Below are 22,235 nucleotides of genomic sequence, written 5' to 3'. Positions count from 1 at the left end.
GATCTCTATTACAATCCCCAAAGAGAGCACTTTAGGTTGATGATTACTTCTATGTGCAGAAATCTTTATTTATAATTGAATCACTTGTTTTTTTTAGTTATTTTTATATCTTTTTTTTCCAAATAGTTCAAGAAAGACCACTACAAATGAGCAATATTTTCCACTGTTATACAATTTAATAAATCAGAAACTGATGACATAGTGCTGTATTTTACTTCTTTATCACTTTTTTTTAACCAAAAATGCTTTGCTCTGATTAGGGGGTACTTGAATTAAAAAAATGTTCGCAGGGGGTACATCACTGAAAAAAGTTTGAGAACCACTGTCATACGGGACGCGGGTTTTGAATTAAAAAAATGTTCGCAGGGGGTACATCACTGAAAAAAGTTTGAGAACCACTGTCATACGGGACGCGGGTTGTCTTACGTTAGCACCGGATGTTGTAAAATCAGCTGTTCACCTGGCGGGTTTTTTCGGGGATGAATAGGGAAGTCCTTTTTTAGCTGCTGTCTTGTTTTATCATATATTTCTACCTTTGCACCTGTCAATGTTTACTTTTGTATGCATATCAAATCAACAAAAAATCCTCACTTTGGAGCAATGTTCACAGACTCTAGTATCTGGCTCTCTATTAGATGCAATGGTTTTCCCTATTGGGACCATGACTTTGGTCCTAACTTGTTCACCGGTCCTCATATGGAAGGTACTTTTCCTTGTTGATGTCTCAAAAAGGGTAGAAATACAAGAACAAACACACATACACACACACACACACACACACACACACACACACACACACACAGACACACATGGAGCAAAGTGACTACTCTATCAGGTTTTCCACTGAGACACGACAAAAGGTGACTAGTACATACAAACACGGCCGCCCTGCCCTCGTCCTCACAAGGCCAGCGAACACGAGGACGAGTTTAAAAGGTAACATTCCCTGCAGGAAGCAGAGGAACCGCAGGGCCCACCTATTAATGTCACAGCCGAGCATTTTGGTGTGCCAGCAGTAAAAAGAGCGCTGGCTTATGTGAGCTTACTTTGAACCTGCAATAACTCTTACCACTTCCCACTGAGTCTGGGCGGGCATGCAGGAGTCACAGTGCACCAGGGACTCCGTGGACTGGGGGAACGTGTTGGGGACGCTGTAGCTGAAACACTGGCCCAGACAGGCTCTGCAAGGAGGACAGACCACATTGTCATTTTCTTTACTTACATTTTCCCATTGTGTTTTATACATAATAGATTATTTCATTTCTAGAAATAATGAAACATATATGTAATGTATATCATTTACTTTTTAAACTTAATTTAATTAGTTTGTTTTAGATGTTTTTTCTTTCCATCTTATATATGTATACATATAAATATGTTTTTTTTAATTAAAAACCTTTTATATTTATATTTTTACTTATATGCATTATTTAGTCAATAAAAAGTTATAACAGAGTTCTTACCCGCCTATTTAATTTAATTCCTGTATTACATTTTTTTAGAAAATAACTTTTTATAAAAATTCAAAAAATATATTTTTATTTAAAAGTAATACTTTTCTAAAAGAGCTTATTATCGTGATCTTTAAACTGTATAGTGAAATAGTCAATATAAGGCATTGTATCCTCTTTTTGAAATTAAAAACGAAAAAGGATTTTTTTTATTTATTTAGTTCATATTTTAAACTAAATTACTCTATCTTTTATATTTCTTTCCAACATATTTTTTTATCTTTATTTTTAAATGAAACAAAAACAATAATTGCCTAACAAACCATGCAGCATTAATGTTTGCACTGTACAGTGGAACAACATAGACACTTATTTCTATTCAGGAAAATAACAACATTAATTTTATGTTGTTTTAGTTAATATAATTATATTTTTACATGAATGAATTAGGTTTATTTTTTTAATGTTTTCTCTTTTCATCACCATTATTATTAGTATTACTATTTTGTATTGTTGTTATACAGCTCTAAGAACTGCTTACCTTGTTTTGTTGCACTGTGCAGTTAAATGATTGCACTGTACAGTGATATTAATTGTCAATATAAGCAGTCAATTATGTTCTATGTTTTTTTTATTAATACTATTATAAGTCATGTTTATATATGTTAAATATTTTTTAATTACTTCATCATCATTATTATTATTATTACTATTACTATTGTTAGAGCTTACCTTATTTTGTTGCATTGTGCAGTTAAATCATTGCAGTGTACACTGAAATCAATTATATTCCTGAAATTAAAATCATGAACTTTATATTTTTTTTAATTAGATAATATTTTACATAGATGTATTAGGTATATTTTTCTTTTTTTTATTTGCTATTATTTTCTGGCTCTAGAAATAAATCTATTTACATTACATGCTATTCTATTCCTGAAACTGGAAAAAAAAAAAACTTTATTATTTCTTAATGAAGTCCTTATTTTGAAATTATTTCAATAGGTTTATTTTGTACATGTTTTCCATGTATTTTCTAACAGAACTACTTGCCTCATTGTGTTGCACTGTGTGATTAAAATACAGTCAATACAGTTAATTCTATTCCTGAAAACTACAAACATTCATTTTTATTTGTGTATTATGTTTAACTTTGATTTAACAAGTTAATTCTTTACTGTAAAAAATTTCTTTAACTATTATTTTATAATTGTAACAGAGTTGCTTACCTAATTTATTGCACTCTTATGGTCATATTAATTTTGAAATATAAGCATTTCATTTTATTTGTACTGTATACTTAGACTTAGACTGAGACAAACATTATTGATCCATAAGGGAAAATGTTCCACACAGTAGCTCAGTTTCAAAGGATGGAAAGGGTAGGAATGGAAAAGATGAAACAGGTATTAAGTAGACTAAAAATAAACCATAGCAGCAATGTAAAATATAACATATATGTAATATTTACATATTATATAGACAGTATATAAAATATACTGATATATTATATAATATTTGTATATAATATATACAGTATATAACAAATCCCATTTACCATGTATAGTATTACAGTACAGTATATGGAACAGCTGCAGCACAAAAAAAAAACAACCCTCAAAATAATCCACAAAACTAAGGCAATGTGTTGCATAATAAAGACCATGATTAAAAATAACAGCCACTTTGAACATTGAAAGCAAACACCAATCATCCAAAATAATCCAATAAGCTGCAAAAAGTGCTGTTATGAAGTGATGGCACGAGTAACAATGCTGAATCATGGCTGCGTGCAGAGAGGAGAAATTAGCAACATAAACAACAGCTGAGTGCTATTAATTTTTTATTGACCGATGTCTCAGGTATGCTTGAGCCCTATGAATTCTGCCTAGCAACAAGTGGCTGGTTTGGAGTAAAAAAAATAAAATTCCATCCCACTTTTCTGCACCCGCTTAAACTGTGACTCCCAACCACTGTGCCGTGGCACACGTGGACCTTTTTTGGTCAATGAAAATAACAGGAAATAACAATCTAGCGATAAAAAGGAGAATTATTTAATGACTTTGCTTTATTAATCAACATTATCTTAAAATTAGCACAATAACTTCTTATTTGTTTGTTTGCGAACTAGCTTCCAACTTTCTCCTCTGTGTCGCCAGGGCGATGATGTGAATGTGTGGAAATGGTCAATAGAAAACTTTAACTTGCTTTAACCCTTGTGTAATGTTCATATTGTTGTTACTCAGCCAGCGTTTGTGGGTCTGATGGACCTGTTGCATTTTGTTGCATTTTGTTTACCTTATCCCAATAAACATCAGTTCAGTATTTTAACATAAACGTGTTTGATTGTGAGGCATTAAAAGCTACAAAATGCAACATGTCCATCAGACTTACAAACGCTGGCTGAGTAACAACAATATGAAATTTGCACAGAAAATTTATCTGACAGTTTATGCATCCCACAGGGATTCTTCTTTTGTGTTTACGCGCCTGCGGTTCCCACACAAGGTTGCAACATTGTTTGTCAACACTGTCTGCTCTCATTTTCTCGTACATTTGACACTCTGATGTCCTGTGTACCTACATTCTGTCCTCCTGTCTAGGCCTGCTGTGTGTGTGTGTGTGTGTGTGTGTGTGTGTGTGTGTGTGTGTGTGTGTGTGTGTGTGTGTGTGTGTGTGTGTGTGTGTGTGTGTGTGTGTGTGTGTGTGTGGGGGGGGGGGGGGTATGGTGCGTGGTCATTAAATATGTATTCTGATATATGTTGTTCACAGAAAATGAGCCAAAGTCAGTGAGTCTCAGTTTCAAAAATTATTTAATTGTATAATTTTTCTTTTAATAAAAAATGTAAACAGGTCCCACGGACCCGAACACCACACATACTGTAGCCTTATACTGTAGCCTTCTAGCATACCTACACAGCAGAAAAAAGCACAGGGTCGTCAGCTTAAACCATTGTCTCGCTCACATAGTGATCTACAGCAACCCAAGGCATGCTGGGAAGCCTGCACGCACACTTCCCCAACATGGGCTCAGTGTGCCATTGAAGCTCGAAACATATGAAGTCCTTGCAATTAACACAAGAAAAAGGTCAGTATTCCGCTCGTCGTTTCTGGTTAAGTGACAGATTTGAGACACTACATGCACTCTTGTAAAAAAGTACAGTATTTTGGATTTTTCACAAATGTCAACAATTTGCCCCTGGCCATTGTTCAGCCAAACTTTGCACATTGTGACGCTTGTGTGGCATTGTAATGCCGGATTGGTTCTTCCGGGGATGCGTCGAAGCGATGAACACAACAAGGTAAGTTATAAATGGATTTATTAAATAATAAAAGGCTAGGAACAAAAACACTGCTGTAAAGAGAAAGCAAACCAAAAACAGAAAAACACTTCCTCAGCATGTGAGCTGGAATAAACAAATGGCTTAGCGTAAAAGCTAGCGAGAATATACATACAAAGATGAAGGTCGAGAGTCGTCACTGTTGCGCGTGGGCAAATTAGGATCCGAGGAAGACTGAACAGAAAAGGCTGGCTTATAAAGGAGGGTGATTAGCTGAAGCAGGTGTGCGGTACGAGTGTAGCAGGTGAACTAATGAGTAACCAGAGTGATGGGCAAAACAGGAAATAAACGGGTCAGACTGAGAATGAAACAAAAATGGAAATAACAAACATGTGAAGATCTGAGCAGCAGATCGCAACAGTATTCCCCCCCAACAAAAGACAGATACCAGATGTCTCAAAAACACAAACAAAAACTTGAACCCCCTCCCCAAAACCAGAAAGTCCACAAACGAAGGGAGGGCGGAGGGAGGCCACGGTGGAGGGTCGCCAGATCGCATGTCCCCGAATCCACCGAGGACACATCATGTGGCGGCGGCGGGTGGAACGCTGCTGCCGAACAAGTTTTGGCGGGCGACCTCGAAAAGGCCACATTAGTGGCCGCCTCGCAGGATGAGGTGCCCGGCGAGGCGGACGACCCGGGCACGGCCACATCCGTGGCCGACATGGAGGAGGGAGTGTCTGGCGAGGAGGATGACCTCGCAGAGGCCACGCCCGTGGTCGACGTGGTGGACGACGCCTCAGCACCGAAATCCCAGCAGGCTTGGAAGCAGCAGACGAGGGTGCGGGGACTGCAGCCAAAGCAGGCCCGAGTGCAGCTGGCGAGGATGATGCGGGTGCTGCAGCCGCAGGAGTCGTCGGAGGCGGCCTGGGAGCCGCAGGAGTCGTCGGAGGCGGCCTGGGAGCCGCAGGAGTCGTCGGAGGCGGCCTGGGAGCCGCAGGAGTCGTCGGAGGCGGCCTGGGAGCCGCAGGAGTCGTCGGAGGCGGCCTGGGAGCCGCAGGAGTCGTCGGAGGCGGCCTGGGAGCCGCAGGAGTCGTCGGAGGCGGCCTGGGAGCCGCAGGAGTCGTCGGAGGCGGCCTGGGAGCCGCAGGAGTCGTCGGAGGCGGCCTGGGAGCCGCAGGAGTCGTGACTGGTGTGAGCTCCAGCCTCATCGTCGGCGCCGGTGTGGGCTCCAGCTTCTTCGTCGGCAGTGCTTGGCGGCGTGGAGCTGGTACCGGCGCTTGTCGAGGAGCTGGCACTGGAGTGGGCTCCAGCCCTGTCGACACAGGTGAAGGTTCCAGCCCCGTCGTCGACGCTGGTGTGGGCTCCAGCCCCGTCGTCGACGCTGGTGTGGGCTCCAGCCCCGTCGTCGGCGGTGCTTGGCGGCGCGGAGCTGGTACCGGCGCTTGGCGGCGTGGAGCTGGTACCGGCGCTTGGCGGCGTGGAGCTGGTACTGGAGTAGGCTCCAGCTCTGGAGCTGGTACTGGAGTGGGCTCCAGGCTAAAGTCTGTAACTGGTATGAGAACCAGTTCTGGGTCGGAGGCTGGTGTGAGAACCAGGTGGGAGTCTAGTGCTGGCTTGAGAACCAGGCTAGAAACATTTTCTGGTGTGAAAACCAGGCGAGAGTCATGTGCTGGTGTGAGAACCAGACTGGGAGCAGTGCAGAACACCGGTGGTGGAGGACGTGCTGGAGGTAATGACCTCGCGAGTCCGAACACCGGTGGAGGAGGTCTACAAGGCCGTTGAGACTTGGCCGGGGGAAAAACAGGTGGAGGAGGTCTACAAGGCCGTTGAGATTTGGCCGGGGGAAAATCAGGTAGAGGAGGTCTACAAGGCCGTTGAGACTTGGCCGGGGGAAAAACAGGTGGAGGAGGTCTACAAGGCCGTTGAGACTTGGCCGGGGGAAAAACAGGTGGAGGAGGTCTACAAGGCCGTTGAGACTTGGCCAGGGGAAAAACAGGTGGAGGAGGTCTACAAGGCCGTTGAGATTTGGCCGGGGGAAAAACAGGTGGAGGAGGTCTACATGGTGGCTGTGGTTTAGAGGGTAGTATCTGTGCTACCTCCGTAGCACAGCTATAGGTCATAGCCCCTTCCTCCAGACGGGGATCCCAGACCCGTTCCCTATGGTCAGGGACTGACCTTAAGGGAGGGTGGTGGGAGGCTTGGAGGCGGGCCGACTCCTCCCCTTTAATTTGTCCAGAATTTCCTTTAGAAAAGGGAGGAAACACCTTGGACTTGGCCGGAGAATGAGGTTTTAAAGGAGGTGTAGGAGAAAAACTAGGTGACTGAGGTTGACTAGAATAATAAGAAAAAATATCCTGATAATTCTGTATCTTGTCATGAATGTTATTGATATTCAAAAAAGGTTGGGAATGAGAATTACTGTCCACAATATAAAAATCTTCTGAAAAAATGTCATCAACAGAGGCCGGTGTTGCGTCACCGGTGGGCGTTCCCCAATTGACGTCATCGCTTGTGTCAGAAAAAGTGTCATGGCAGCTTAAGGAATGATTTGAAAAAAAACAAGCAGGATTACCGGTAATGACGGGTGAATCCTGGACGGGGTGAAACTTGCTGTGTCCATGGGGGGGAATAAGTGGTGCTGGAACATTACTGCCGTGCGGGGGACCTCTCCACTGGACCCCCCGCCTCTTCGGGGCAGCGCGAACGGCTTCGGAGGGGACTTCAGGCCCACAGTCAAGTCTTTCCTGCTCCCAAGCCACGAGCTCCAACCACAAACCCAAGTCGAAGGGTTCCTCCCGTGGTTTCGACGCGGAAAAACATTTTGATGCTCGGATCCTACTGTGACGCTTGTGTGGCATTGTAATGCCGGATTGGTTCTTCCGGGGATGCGTCGAAGCGATGAACACAACAAGGTAAGTTATAAATGGATTTATTAAATAATAAAAGGCTAGGAACAAAAACACTGCTGTAAAGAGAAAGCAAACCAAAAACAGAAAAACACTTCCTCAGCATGTGAGCTGGAATAAACAAATGGCTTAGCGTAAAAGCTAGCGAGAATATACATACAAAGATGAAGGTCGAGAGTCGTCACTGTTGCGCGTGGGCAAATTAGGATCCGAGGAAGACTGAACAGAAAAGGCTGGCTTATAAAGGAGGGTGATTAGCTGAAGCAGGTGTGCGGTACGAGTGTAGCAGGTGAACTAATGAGTAACCAGAGTGATGGGCAAAACAGGAAATAAACGGGTCAGACTGAGAATGAAACAAAAATGGAAATAACAAACATGTGAAGATCTGAGCAGCAGATCGCAACACACATAAACTTGTCTGTTTTCCTGCATATTGTTCCGCAGCACCGAGTGCCCAAAATAAGAATCCACGTGTTATTGAATCAGTCTCTCTACTAAATAATTCACAATGAGGCCAAAGAAAGTTGCGAGTGCCAGCACTTCAATGAGGAATGTGAGAAACACTACTCAATTCTAGAAAGAACTCCTCGCAAAGTACGAGGGTGGCGTCCATGAGGCTGGCACCTTCTCTTTGCCAACAAAAGTCTTCAATTAAAGGTAAAAAATAGGGATGGGTGCCTCTCACATTTGAATCGATACGCTACCAATTTCCGGTAGCTGGAAATGATGCCGGTTTTCAATTTTCAGGTGTCCATTTGATAAAAAAAAGTTTAATTGTTTCATAACAAAACATTCTTTTTTTACATTAAACAGAGATCCAATAATGAGAACTGTGCTGTACAGTTGTTATATATTGTTTTCTTACCCTTTTGAGTCTCATTTGCATACTTGTCAACCCTCCCGATTTTCCCAGGAGACTCTCGAATTTCAATCCCCCTCCCGATATCCACCCGGACAACAATATTGGGGGCGTGTCTTAAAGGCACTGCTTTTAACGTCCTCTCTCACCTGAAAAGGTGACTATTATATACAGTGGGGCAAAAAAGTATTTAGTCAGCCACCGATTGTGCAAGTTCTCCCACTTAAAATGATGACAGGGGTCTGTAATTTTCATCATAGGTACACTTCAACTGTGAGAGACAGAATGTGAAAAAAAAAATCCAGGAATTCACACTGTAGGAATTTTAAAGAATTTATTCGTAAATTATGGTGGAAAATAAGTATTTGGTCAAGCATTCAAAGCTCTCACTGATGGAAGGAGGTTTTGGCCCAAAATCTCACGATACATGGCCCCATTCATTCTTTCCTTAACACAGATCAATCGTCCTGTCCCCTTATAAGAAAAACCGCCCCAAAGCATGATATTTCCACCCCCATGCAACTCAATATTCTTCTTCCTCCAAACACGACCAGTTGAGTTTATACCAAAATGGATACATGGACGATACAGCAGAGGATTGGGAGAATGTCATGTGGTCAGATGAAACCAAAATAGAACTTTTTGGTATAAACTCAACTCGTCGTGTTTGGAGGAAGAAGAATACTGAGTCCCATCCCAAGAACACCATACCTACTGTGAAGCATGGGGGTGGAAACATCATGCTTTGGGGCTGTTTTTCTGCTAAGGGGACAGGACGATTGACCCATGTTAAGGAAAGAATAAATGGTGCCATGTATCTGGAGATTTTGAGCCAAAACCTCCTTTCATCAGTGAGATCTTTGAATGGTTGACCAAATACTTATTTTCCTCTACAATTTACAAATAAATTCTTTAAAATTCTTATAATGTGAATTCCTGGGGTTTTTTTTTCACATTCTGTCTCTCACAGTTGAAGTGTACCTATGATTAAAATTACAGAACTCTGTCATAATTTTAAGTGGGAGAACTTGCACAATCGGTGGCTGACAATACTTTTTTGCCCCACTGTATGTCTCCGTTATCCATAGGTTTATCTATAACCCATAAAGTAGGCAGGCACAGGGCTATTTCTCAGCGTGTGTTTATTCCAACCAGCAGGTTAATACACTGACACACAACATCTGGATTCCCATCATGCGTTGCTTCAAAACTACGTCAGGTAGTACTGTCCAAAAACATAACAGAGACAAAGCAAGAAGAACGATGAAGAGACATGGCGACGACGAGTAAGAAGAAGTACGCTTGCAAGTTTCAAAATGATTGGAAAAAAATAATCTCTGTTCATCCAGGATACCTCAAAGGGGAAGGGGTATGCTGCCTGCAAATTTTGTAGACCAGACTTCTCGATTGAACACAGTGGCCGAACGTATATACTCATTCATGAACAGATTATTTATATATATAAGAAATACTTGAAAATATATACACCCCCCACTCCAAAATTCGGCGGTCTCAAGGTTGGTTGGTAAGTATGCTCATTTGTAAGTTTTATAAAGTAGACTTTGCTTGAAGTTGCAATTCCAAGACGTTAGATGGCAGTAGTGCATAGGCTACGGAGTGTTGCCTTGCCAGAAAGTAATCTTTGGCATTAAAGAGAATCTCATTTTGGGTTGCACCCTACAAAGTGTTTATACTGTGGGTATCGTACTTATTAAACACCAGCTGTTTCATTGTAACATGCATTTTAGTTGTAGTTTTAATTACCAAATTTAGAGGTCGCCATGTAAAATCACATATGCTAATCGGTAGCATGGATATTGCATATCCAACTTAGCGTCAAACTTGTGATTTTTGGAAAATACATTTGCGTGTTTTCTATCAGGCCTACTTGCTTTGTTGGCAAGGAAAAATGCAACATTACCGAGAGGCATTATGCCTGAGTCCACTCTGAGTGCTTTTTTCCCCGCCAGGCGTTCCAGGCATCTGCAACCGGACGGTACGTGATGTGATTTTATGTGAATCGGTACCTGGTCGCACTTACATAATTCTGTCGGTCCCTATAAAAGTATGGAATTCAATACACTTGGCATAAACACACTATGCAGTTGTTTTGGGCCAGAACCACCAAAGGTGGGCCACATACTAATGGCCTGGGCTTTTGTAAAGATTTAAATATTGTTCTCTTTCATTTGAATGCTTTAGTTATAAAATATGTCATTAAAGTACAGATGTAATAATTGTTGCTGGAATTAGGAATGTGTAACCGCCATTAGATGCACAAATAGCTATAACTATAATAATGCTATAATATTATGATATATGACGATTCTGCATTAATCAGATAATAAAAAACAACACTATCAAAGATGTTTCCATGTAAAATCTTGGACACCTTACAAGCTACATGGAAAAATATTTACAAATATTACATATTAATGTATACAATATCACAAAAAAAAAACTTGTTACAAACAAAATAAGTTAATATCTAGTTTTTAGTGCATGTATACATATGGAGTGTGTGTATGTGGGGATGTGACATTAGCTTCATGGTGGGTGCCCTTCAGGAGTCTAATAATAATAAAAATAAAGAAATACTATGAAAAAGATTAAATATTTAGGGCCTCACCTGTCGCTACTCACCCCGGGATAAAAGTGATGTTAAATGTTCATACTAGTCGTCAGTTGTATGCATTTCACTTTGTTTTATGCATGTAAAACCACAATTATTCTCTAAAAAATGTGTTTAAAACCACAATTATTCTCTAAAAAATGTGTTTTGGGTTCACATTATAATTGGATTCACACTACTTAATTTTAATTTTCCTGAAGGAACTCTCCTGAAGGAATAAATAAAGTACAATCTATCTATCTATTACAGTATAGTACAATACATAATATACTGTCTACCTTTGGAACAGATTACCTGCAAACACTGAGGTACTTCTGTATGCAGTGTACACAGTAATGACGTGTATAATGGAAGTATTCCATTGGAGACAAAGCTATTAAATATTTAGTACATTTAAACACAATTCTAATTATTTGTGCATACTTTAATTTTTTTTTAATAATATCAATTCCTTAAAGCTGGAGATAACACTGTCGTTTTTCTGCATGTAGTAAATGGAAATCACATTAGAAATGTTTCCTCACTGACGCGTTTCACTGCGGCATGACTTATTTGGAGAGACGCACACAAATGGATTTTCAGAGACACAAAAGTAAAGAAATAGCCGATTCGGATTCTTTTTTCTGACCTGTTTTGAATGGAGCGAGCTTCACATCCCGTGTGCCCGACTATCTGCGTGATGTTCTTGGCCTCACACCAGGCACTCTTGTCAGGAAACAGCGCCAGGCGGTTGATGTGTGCGGGCGGCGCCTCTGCGTGGACGGCGAACAGGGCGCAGCAAGTGAGAAGGCTCTGCCACATGACTGCACCTTAGAAAGGATCCCACCAACACAAGCCAAAGTTATCTAACGGTGCACATAGATGGAGTTGATATTGGATAAAAACCACTTGGCATGTTGTACCGAGCAGCCTTATAATAACGTTTTGGTTCTGTGGTTATCATCACACTTTTTCCTTATTGCCATCTATGGTGGTGCTCTTTTAAGAAGTTAAGGCTTTGGATTGAGGTGTCCTAACATTTCCCCAAAACATTGTACAAATGATTGCTGGTTTAAAAAAATAGAAATAAAATATTTGGTAATCAGAAAGTATATAGAAGAACTATTGAAGCACAGTTATTTTAAACAAAACTGTAAGCATATGGTGCTCAGAAAGTATAGAGAAGAACTTTTGAAGCACATTAGATAATATGAAGAATATTTGATTGATCTTTGATTGATATTGAAGCACAGTGTGAAGGAAGTGTAAAAAAAAAAAAGGGTGCTCCAAAATGTAGAGAACTATTGAAGTACAGCGACTGTTAAGATACGGTATAAGCATATGGTGCACACAAAGTACAAAGAAGAACATTGAAGCACAGTGAGCGTTAACATAGAGTATAAGCATATGGTGCACACAAAGTACGAAGAACTATTGAAGCACAGTGACTGATATCCCTATTAAAAGACGGCAGCAGGCAAGCTCTGCTTCTTCTGACTCCTCTCGGACATTTATTCATGGAGCAAAATTGTTCAACATGTTCCAAATAAGTTATTATTTATGTATTTATTTTTAAATTAATATTTTTTAAAACATGTCCTGTCCAGCCAGAGGGGCAAATAAAATTGTTTAATTTTTGTTTAAATACATATATATATATATACATTTTTTATTTATTTATTTATTATGTATTTATTTATTTATTTAATTATTATTATTTATCAGTCCAACAAAATAATACACAATAATACCATCCATTCATCCATCAATTTTCTACCGCTTGTCCCTTTTGGTGCTGGAGCCTATCTCAGCTTCATAATAATACAATTCCAATTCCAAAACTAAATATTCAGAATAGCAATCGACAAAGCAATTGAGAGAGGACACATGAACATGACACAAAACAATCCAAAAGTAGTCAAACAAAAATGAATGATATCAACAAGAGTATCAATATCAATAAGAATTCCAACATAGCAGTGATTATACATCCCTCATTGACATTATCATCACAGCCGTTTATAAAAAATAAAATAAAATCATTTAAAAATGTCCGGCCTCACGGGCAAATAATATTGTTGATTTTGATTGACTTAATAAAATAAAAATGTTATTATTTGTGTAATCAGACTGATGGATTGATTGATTGATTAATGGATTGATTGAGTGATTGATTAGTGCCTGCTTACAGAATCCTTTTTTTGTTTTCTATGTGGGGGCTTTTTTAATATTTTACTTTCCCCCCCATAACTCCTTGTTTTTTGGTCCTAATTTGTTCCCAATTATCAAAATAGCTTTTTAAAAACATGCCGTGGAGGTGGGCAGTTTCAAAAAGCAAAAGTAGCCTGAGTGATAAATTGGTGAAAATGTCATTTTCCCCATGAACTTCCCCTATCTCACAACAAACCTAAAAAGTCTAACAAATTAGTCTACATTCACAATTGAAGTTAAAAAGTGGCTTTGGAGCAATCTAAGCTCCTCACACGGCCACTGAGGTGGGCACTATGATTGACATGTCCACTTAATGTGTACTATATTTATGCATGACAACATTTTGCTGTAAGCTGTGAGGTGTGTGTGTTAAAATCTTGGTTGTTTTTACAAATGATGACAAGAGCATGTATTGTCTATGTGTTATGATGTAAAGGAGGGGTGCTTGTATTGTATAAAACGAATGTGTCAATGAAAGGGCATTTTATGACTTTTCTTCATTTGATTACATGCTATTGTATAATTGTATTGTTATAATTGTATTGCATGTTTTTTTGTATCTCTTTAATTTAGGTAGCCAGGGACTGCAGATGGAAATGAGCTATTTAGTTATAATCTGGTGCAGAACATAACTGTCTTTGAGCTTAATGTTTCTATGCATCGTCCCTTCAAATAAAGACTAAACTAAAATTATGTCAAAAGTCAGCAAAAACACATTGTTTGTTTCTGTACGGTGCGGAAAATATCACTAATTTGCTTAAGAAGAAGTATTTTGTAATAACCCCAGGTGACAAACACCACATTTGGAACCCCACTTCATCTCATACGGCCCACAAAACGCCGGAAATGTCTCAAAAACTTTTTTCCTCATATGTGTTAAATGTGTAAAAAAAAATATATATATATATTTTTTTTTTTTTTTTTTTTTTTTTTGACGCAAAAAGCTATTTCAAGTCTTTTTTGTGCTTGTCATCTTGCCTTCTAATTGCAAAGTAATTTTTTTCCATCAGTATGTGGCATACCACTAGATAAAAGTAATATTAAAAGTTCATTCTAGCTCTCATTTGTATGTATTTTCACTTTATTTTATGCATGTAAAACCACAGTTATTCTCTATAAATGTGTTTTGTGTTCACATTATAATGGGATTCACACTACTTCATTACAGTATAGTACACTACATAAGATTCTGTCTACTTTTGGAACATATTGCCTGCAAACATTGAGGTACTTCTGTATGCAGTGTACATAGTATTGACGTGTATAATGGAAGTATTCCATTGGAGACAAAGCTATTACATATTTAGTACATTTAAGTCAGAGAAAGAAAACACAATTCTAATTGTTTGTTCATACTTTCATTTTTTCTGCAATAATATCAACTCCTTAAAGCTGGAGATAATGCTGTGTAGTTTTTCTGCGTGTAGTAAATGGAAAACACATTAGAAATATCTCCTCACCAATACGTTTTACTGCGGCATGACTTATTTGGAGAGACACACTAGGACACGCACAAATGGATTTTCAGAGACACAAAAGTAAAGAAATAAGCCAAGAGCGACGTCACGTTATCGATGGTAAAATACATCTTTAGACAAAATGATTTGCCTGAGCGGCTAGGAGACACAGAGTAAGAAGCGGTAAAAAATGGATTAGGAAGGACTGATTAAAAAAAAAACACACATTTACAAAAATGTTATTTTAAATTTTTTTAAACTTGGGACTGTAGTTTGGGGACCCCCGAACTATATTGTATGTTAAAAGTCAGAATAAACCGATTTTTTTTTTCAGTTTGATGCAGAAAATGTCACTAATTTGCTAAAGAAAAAGTATTTTGTGATAGTCGAGGCTAAAACTATAATAAGTTAACCCCAGGTGACAAACGCAAGGCCTGAGGGCCACATTTGGAACGCCACTTCATCTTAAACGGCCCATAAAAAAAACGCCGGAAATGTCTCAATAACTTATGTCCTCATTTGTGTCAAACGTGTAAAAAAAACTTGACTCAGTATTTTTACCGCAAAAAGCTATTTCAAGACTTTTTTCCGCTTGTCACCTTTCCTTCTGATTGCAAAGTCATTTTTTTTCCATCAGTTTGTTGGCATACAATATTAATATAATGTATTAATATCATGCGGCACATCCTGAAATTAGTTTGACACTGTTAAATTCAATGAAGGAGAAGCTCACTTAAAAAAAAACAACTATAAAGTGTTTTCAACATACTGTAAGCCACTAAAACCACTTAGGTAAATAATATAATAAAACAATGAAATGTCACTGCAATAGGCTATTTCCGTTGTTTGTTTTATGAATGTTTTATACACTGTGAACCCGAATAAGTAAGCTAAACACAAGAAAAGTGATATAAAATTTTTTGGGAGTTCATAAACTCCAATATTTGAGTATTTCTGAATATAAATATTTGGAGTTTATATTAAATTATAATTGAATTATACTTACCAATTAAGCCAACTCTAAAATGTTCCTCCTCGTGTTGGCTGCCGGAAAAGGAAGTGCACGCAAATGCTACAAAATAAAAGCACTTCCTCCGTGTGTGTGTGCGCGCGCTCATGTAATAATTTATCACTACACACACGGAATATAATAACAATACAAATCTATGATGCGATTGATTCATTTTTTATTCATTCTTGATTCGATTTAATGAGGCGTTCTTTTAAAATAAGACAAAATAATGTTTAATCCACTATTTTTAATAACCGTGAGTTAATTATTTTAAATAGCAGTTACATAATCTGCAAACAAGTTAATATTAACTAAAAATATGAAGTTTAAACAACTTAAAAACAGGGAAAATATTACTCACACAACATTTTTAAGAAAGTACAACTTTTAACATTTTTTTAAGTTTACACTACTTGCTCTAATTAATTATTTTGAGCATTCGGGTTTTCTGTGTATGTTGGGGGACAAATGGCCCCAGGAGCTTTTGAACTCTCCTTTTATGTGCAGGACTGTTCCAACTCCGAGTTTAGAATGTTGCTTGCGCAACATAATGGAGTAGAGCCACATGAAAAAGAGAAAATTAAAAATGATAATGTCTCCTTATCTGCGCAGCCAAATAACTTAAACAAACTAAATAAAGGCGATGACGCAACCACTAAAAAAAAATAAAAAGTATAAGTCCGTGCAGATCTTACCGTCGCCGCGCCTCCAAATTTGAACACTCTGTATTCCGAATTCGATTGACAAAAATGCGTGTTTACACGGGAATGAAGGAGCGGTGTCTAATCCATGGTGCTCCGTGCGCGTGTCATCATCCACGCAGGCCAAGCGAGATTAAGGAGGATGAGGAGGAAATCTTCACAGCAGCTTCCATCAGGACAAATCCACGCAGCGACCCTCCCCTTCTTCGCTTTCTGCAGGCACTTTCCGAACCTGAGCTTTTTACAAGTTTCACATCCAAAAGGAGATCCTGCTGCGCACCAGCAGCTGGCTGGAAGGTCCGAGGGGGGAAAAAATGGGGCGAGGCGAGACAGATCAGGTGATGATAACACGGATTACTCACACTTTTTTAAACACGCACACACGCACGCTCACACACAAACACACGCACACTCACACACAAACACACGCACACTCACACACAAACTCCGTTTCCATATAAATTGGGAAATTGTGTTAGATGTAAATATAAACGGAATACAATGATTTGCAAATTCTTTTCAACCCATATTCAGTTGAATGCACTACAAATACAAGATATTTGATGTTCAAACTCATTAACTTTATTTCTAATTTTTTTGCAAATAATTTAGAATTTCATGGCTGCAACACGTGCCAAAGTAGTTGAGAAAGGGCATGTTCACCACAGTGTTACATCACCTTTTCTTTTAACAACACTCAATAAACGTTTGGGAACTGAGGAAACTAATTAAGCTTTGAAAGTGGAATTTTTTCTCATTCTTGTTTTATGTAGAGCTTCAGTTGTTCAACAGTCTGGAGTCTCCGCTGTCGTATTTTACGCTTCATAATGCACCACACATTTTCGATGGGAGACAGGTCTGGACTGCAGGCGGGCCAGGAAAGTAACCGCACTCATTTTTTTACGAAGCCAGGCTGTTGTAACACTTGTCTTGCTGAAATAAGCAGGGGCGTCCAAGATAACATTGCTTGGATGACAACATATGTTGTTCCTAAACCTGTATGTACCATTCAGCATTAATGGTACCTTCACAGATGTGTAAATTACCCATGCCTTGGGCACTAATACACCCCCATACCATCACAGATGCGGGCTTTTGAACTTTGTGCCTATAATAATCCCAATGGTTATTTTCCTCTTTGTTCTGGAGGACACCACGTCCTCTGTTTCCAAATATAATTTGAAATGTGGACTCATCAGACCACAGAACACCTTTACACTTTGCATCAGTCCATCTTCGGTGAGCTCGGGCCCGGCCAAGCCGGCAGCATATCAGGATATTGTTGATAAATGGGTCTGGCTTTGTATAGCAGAGTTTTAACTTGCACTTACAGATGTAGCGACCAACTGTAGTTACTGACAGTGGTTTTATGAAGAGTTCCTGAGGCCATGTGGGGATATCCTTTACACACTGATGTCGGTTTTTGATGCAGTACCCTCTGAGGGATCAAAAGTCTGTAATATCATCGCTTACGTGCAGTGATTTCTCCAGATTCTCTGAACCTTTTGACGATTTTACGGACCGTGGATGGTAAAATCCCTAAATTTCTTGCAATAGCTAGTTGACAAATGTTGTTCTTAAACTGTTCGACAATTCGCTTACAAAGTGGTGAACCTCGCCCCATCCTTGTTTGTGAATTACTTAGCATTTCATGAAAGCTGATTTTATACCCAATTTTGCCACCCAACTGTTCCCAATTAGCCTGCACACCTCTGGGATGTTCCATATAAGTGTTTGATGGGCATTCCTCAACTTTATCAGTATTTATTGCCACCTTTCCCAACTTCTTTGTCACGTGTTGCTGGCATCAAATTCTAAAGTTAATGATTATTTGCAAAAAAAAAAAAGGTTTATCAGTTTGAACATCAAATATGTTGTCTTTGTAGCATATTCAACTGAATATGGGTTGACAATGATTTGCAAATCATTGTATTCCGTTTATATTTACATCTAACACAATTTCCCAACTCATATGGAAACAGGGTTTGTAGAAACACTCACACAAATGCACACTCTTTTATGCACGCACACGAAACACTTACAAACAAACTTGCACACGTACACACGCACACAAACACGTGCACGCACACACACTCACGCACACGCACACACACTTTTACGCACACACACAAACACACGCACAACACATGCACGTACATACTCACGCCCGCACACAAACACGCGCACACTCACATTCAAACACTCACACAAACGCACAATCACACGCTTTTACGCACGCACACACGTACATGCACACGGACGCACGCACACAAACGCACACAGGCACACGCACACACAGACACACAAACACACGGACCCGCACGCACACGTGCCAACACATGCACGCGCGCGCATGCACACAAACGAACACGTGCACACTCACATACAAACACTCACACAAGCGCACAAACACAAACACACGAATGCAGACGCACGCACACAAACGCACGCACGTACACGCACACACTCTTTTATGCACACACGCACACACACAAGCACACGCACAAGCGCGCGCACACACGCCACCACACGCACGCGCGCACACACAGGTGCACACAAACACTCTTTTACGCATACACACACAAGGACACGGGCACACGCAGACACTCCCACAAACACGCGCACGTGCACACACACAAACATGCACACACACACACGCACACGTACACGTACACGGCCACTCATACGCACACACAGTTACACGGGCACACATGCGCAAACGCACACGCACACACAGACACACAAACACGTTTACACAAACACGCAAACACACACACACACACACACCATTGAAATGAGCATAAATGAAGCATGCAGGGACACTTCATTAAGGACACCTGAACAATACAACTAAACAGGCACCTCATTATTTTATGTACTGAGTTTCTCTGATGACTTCGATTACAATATGTTATCTCGTCCTGGTAAAAATGTCAAATAAGGAAGAAAAATATTTGTCCTCGCCAAAATAACATTGCTATGTGGAGTTTTGATTGATTGATTGAGAAGTGTATTGACATCTTAAAGAATTGAATCCATGTAATGCTTTTAAAAAGGCAAACAGATTGCACAGAGTGGTTAGAGTTTCCGCTCTGAGATCGGTAGGTCGTGAGTCCAAACCCCGGCCGAGTCATACCAAAGACTATAAAAATGGGGCCCATTACCTCCCAGCTTGGCACTCAGCATCAAGGGTTGGAATTGGGGGTTAAATCACATAAAAATTATTCCCAGGCGCGGCCACCGCTACTGCTCACTGCTCCCCTCACCTCCCAGGGGGTGATCAAGGGTGATGCAGAGAATAATTTCGGCACACCTAGTGTGTGACAATCATTGGTGCTTTAACTTAACTTAAAAGCCTAAAGGCTTGTTGCCATTGTGGTCTATTAGATATTCATAACATTTGATACATTCAAAAACAAAATATATATAACCTGTAACATGCATACAAAAAATCACATAAAAAAATGGATAAATTATGTATGTATACACAGAATTCATGTCAGGTGATTTTAAAAACAATATATACAAACCATTGGGGGCGCTATATACATATATGTACATGACAAAGCACATGTTGACTCCAAGAGTGGGCAAAACAGAATGAGAAAATATATACACACTCTAACCACATAGAAAGCTGCTTGATGCTTGGAGGAAGTGCTGGGGATCAATTTAAGATACACAGGTAGACAGACAGATAGACAGACAGATAGACAGATAGATAGACAGATAGACAGATAGACAGATAGACAGATAGACAGATAGATAGATAGATAGATAGATAGATAGATAGATAGATAGATAGATAGATAGATAGATAGATAGGATAGATTAGAGTTGTGTGAAAAAATCGATTCAAATTTAAATCGCGATTTGCACGTTGTGCGATTCAGAATTGATTCTCATTTTTCAAAAATGTATTTTTTTATTTTTTTATCTTTTTTTTTTTTATCAATCCAACAAAACAATACACAGCATTACCATAACAATGCAATCCAATTCCAAAACCAAACCTGACCCAGCAACACTGAGAACTGCAATAAACAGAGCAATTGAAAGAAGACACAAACACGACACAGAACAAACCAAAAGTAGTGAAACAAAAATGAATATTATCAACAATAGTATCAATATTAGTTATAATTTCAGCATAGCAGTGATTAAAAATCCCTCATTGACTTTATCATTAGACATTTTAAAAAACTTGTCATTGAAGACAGCACCGTTAAAGACAAACCGTGGATCACAAGAGGAATAGTGAAGTCTTGCAAAAAGAAAAATTATCTTTACAGAAGACATTTAAAGTACAGAACCAAAGAAACTGAACACAAATATAAAACGTACAAAAATAAGTTAACACAAATAATAAAGCACTGCAAGCGAACATATTACTGTAACCTATTAGAACAACATAAAAATAGCATCCAGGGTACATGGAAAGTTTTAAATCAGGGGTAGGGAACCTATGGCTCTAGAGCCAGATGTGGCTCTTTTGATGACAACATCTGGCTCTCAGATAAATCATAGCTGATATTGCTTAACAATAAATAATAAATAAATAACAGTAAATAATGAATAATTCCGCTGGCAATCACAGTGTCAAAAATAACGTTCAAAATATAAAACATTGTCATGCATTTTAATCCATCCATCCGGTTTCTACCGCACCTGTTCAAGAAGTCGCATTAATGGTAAGAAGTATTTTATTTTTTGTTGGTTAGCTTCAGAATAACCTTGTTATTAAAATGAATAAGAGACTTATTATAAATGTTGGTCTTACTTAAAAATGCATGCATTTAGTTGTATTCAGTCTTAAAAAAATATTATATGGCTCCCATGGAAATACTTTTTTAAATATTTGGCTTGTATGGCTCTCTCAGTCAAAAATCTAACTACAAATGACCCTAAAGGGATAACTGATGCTTTTAACAACTTTTTTGTAAATGTTGGACCTAATCCAGCAAATGAAATTGTACAACCTGAAAACAATGCAAAAGGTAATGAACAAACCATTTAAAACAATTTAGATGCCCCGTTAATGAAAGTGAAATCAAAACAATTGTAAATTCTCAGAAAAACAAGAAGTCAACAGACTGCTGTGACTTGGACTTTTCTCTGATCAAGGAAATTGTTGATTTTATAGCTGTTCCCTTTACTTATATTTGCAATAATTCTTTTATAAAAGGTGTCTTCCCAAAGAAAATGAAAACGGCAAAAGTCATTCCCATCTTCAAAAGTGGAGATAAGCATCAGTTCTTGAACTATAGGCCTATTTCTTTACTCTCACAATTTTCAGAAGTCCTTGAAAAAATATTTGTGTCAAGACTTGACAGTTTTATTGATAAGCATCACTTGCTAAATGAACATCAATACGGTTTTCGATCTAATAGGTCCACTTCCATGGCAGTGATGGAACTAGTTGAGGAGGTAACCACTGCAATTGATAGGAGGGACTTTGCTGTTGGTGTTTTTATTGACCTGAGCAAGGCCTTTGACACCATCGATCACACATTACTTTTAAACAAAATGCAGAGGTATGGTGTCAGAGGTCTTGCTCATGATTGGTTGAAAAGTTATCTTGGTGGCAGAGAGCAGTATGTGCATATGAACAATGTAGATTCAGACAAAAAGATCATAACGCATGGAGTAGCCCAAGGTTCTGTACAGGGCCCAAAATTGTTTTTACTGTATATTAATGATATTTCTAAAATCCTTGAAAAACTCAACTGTATTCTTTTTTCTG

At 39.0% G+C, this 22,235-nt stretch overlaps 1 protein-coding gene across 2 annotated transcripts in view; it reads right to left on the bottom strand.

The window, feature by feature from the left end:
- Window positions 1–22,235, bottom strand: part of nbl1 (NBL1, DAN family BMP antagonist) — a 39,061-nt gene that overhangs the window by 7,729 nt on the left and 9,097 nt on the right. The window contains exons 1-3 of one of the 2 annotated variants that reach the window (XM_061875599.1): window positions 16,487–16,804; window positions 11,761–11,941; window positions 1,070–1,181 (exon numbers count right to left, since the gene is read on the bottom strand). In XM_061875599.1, the coding sequence (XP_061731583.1) occupies window positions 1,070–1,181; window positions 11,761–11,933 (285 nt within the window). In that variant the 5' untranslated portion in view covers window positions 11,934–11,941; window positions 16,487–16,804. Of the gene's footprint in view, window positions 1–1,069; window positions 1,182–11,760; window positions 11,942–16,486; window positions 16,805–22,235 lie in introns of those variants that run through there. The other variant, XM_061875600.1, reaches the window with a different exon arrangement.

The sequence above is a fragment of the Nerophis ophidion genome, linkage group LG16, assembly GCF_033978795.1.
Source record: "Nerophis ophidion isolate RoL-2023_Sa linkage group LG16, RoL_Noph_v1.0, whole genome shotgun sequence".
NCBI classification, from domain to species: Eukaryota; Metazoa; Chordata; class Actinopteri; order Syngnathiformes; family Syngnathidae; genus Nerophis; species Nerophis ophidion.
The sequence above is the reverse complement of the archived record's forward strand: the minus strand, read 5'-3'. Positions and strand labels throughout refer to the sequence as shown.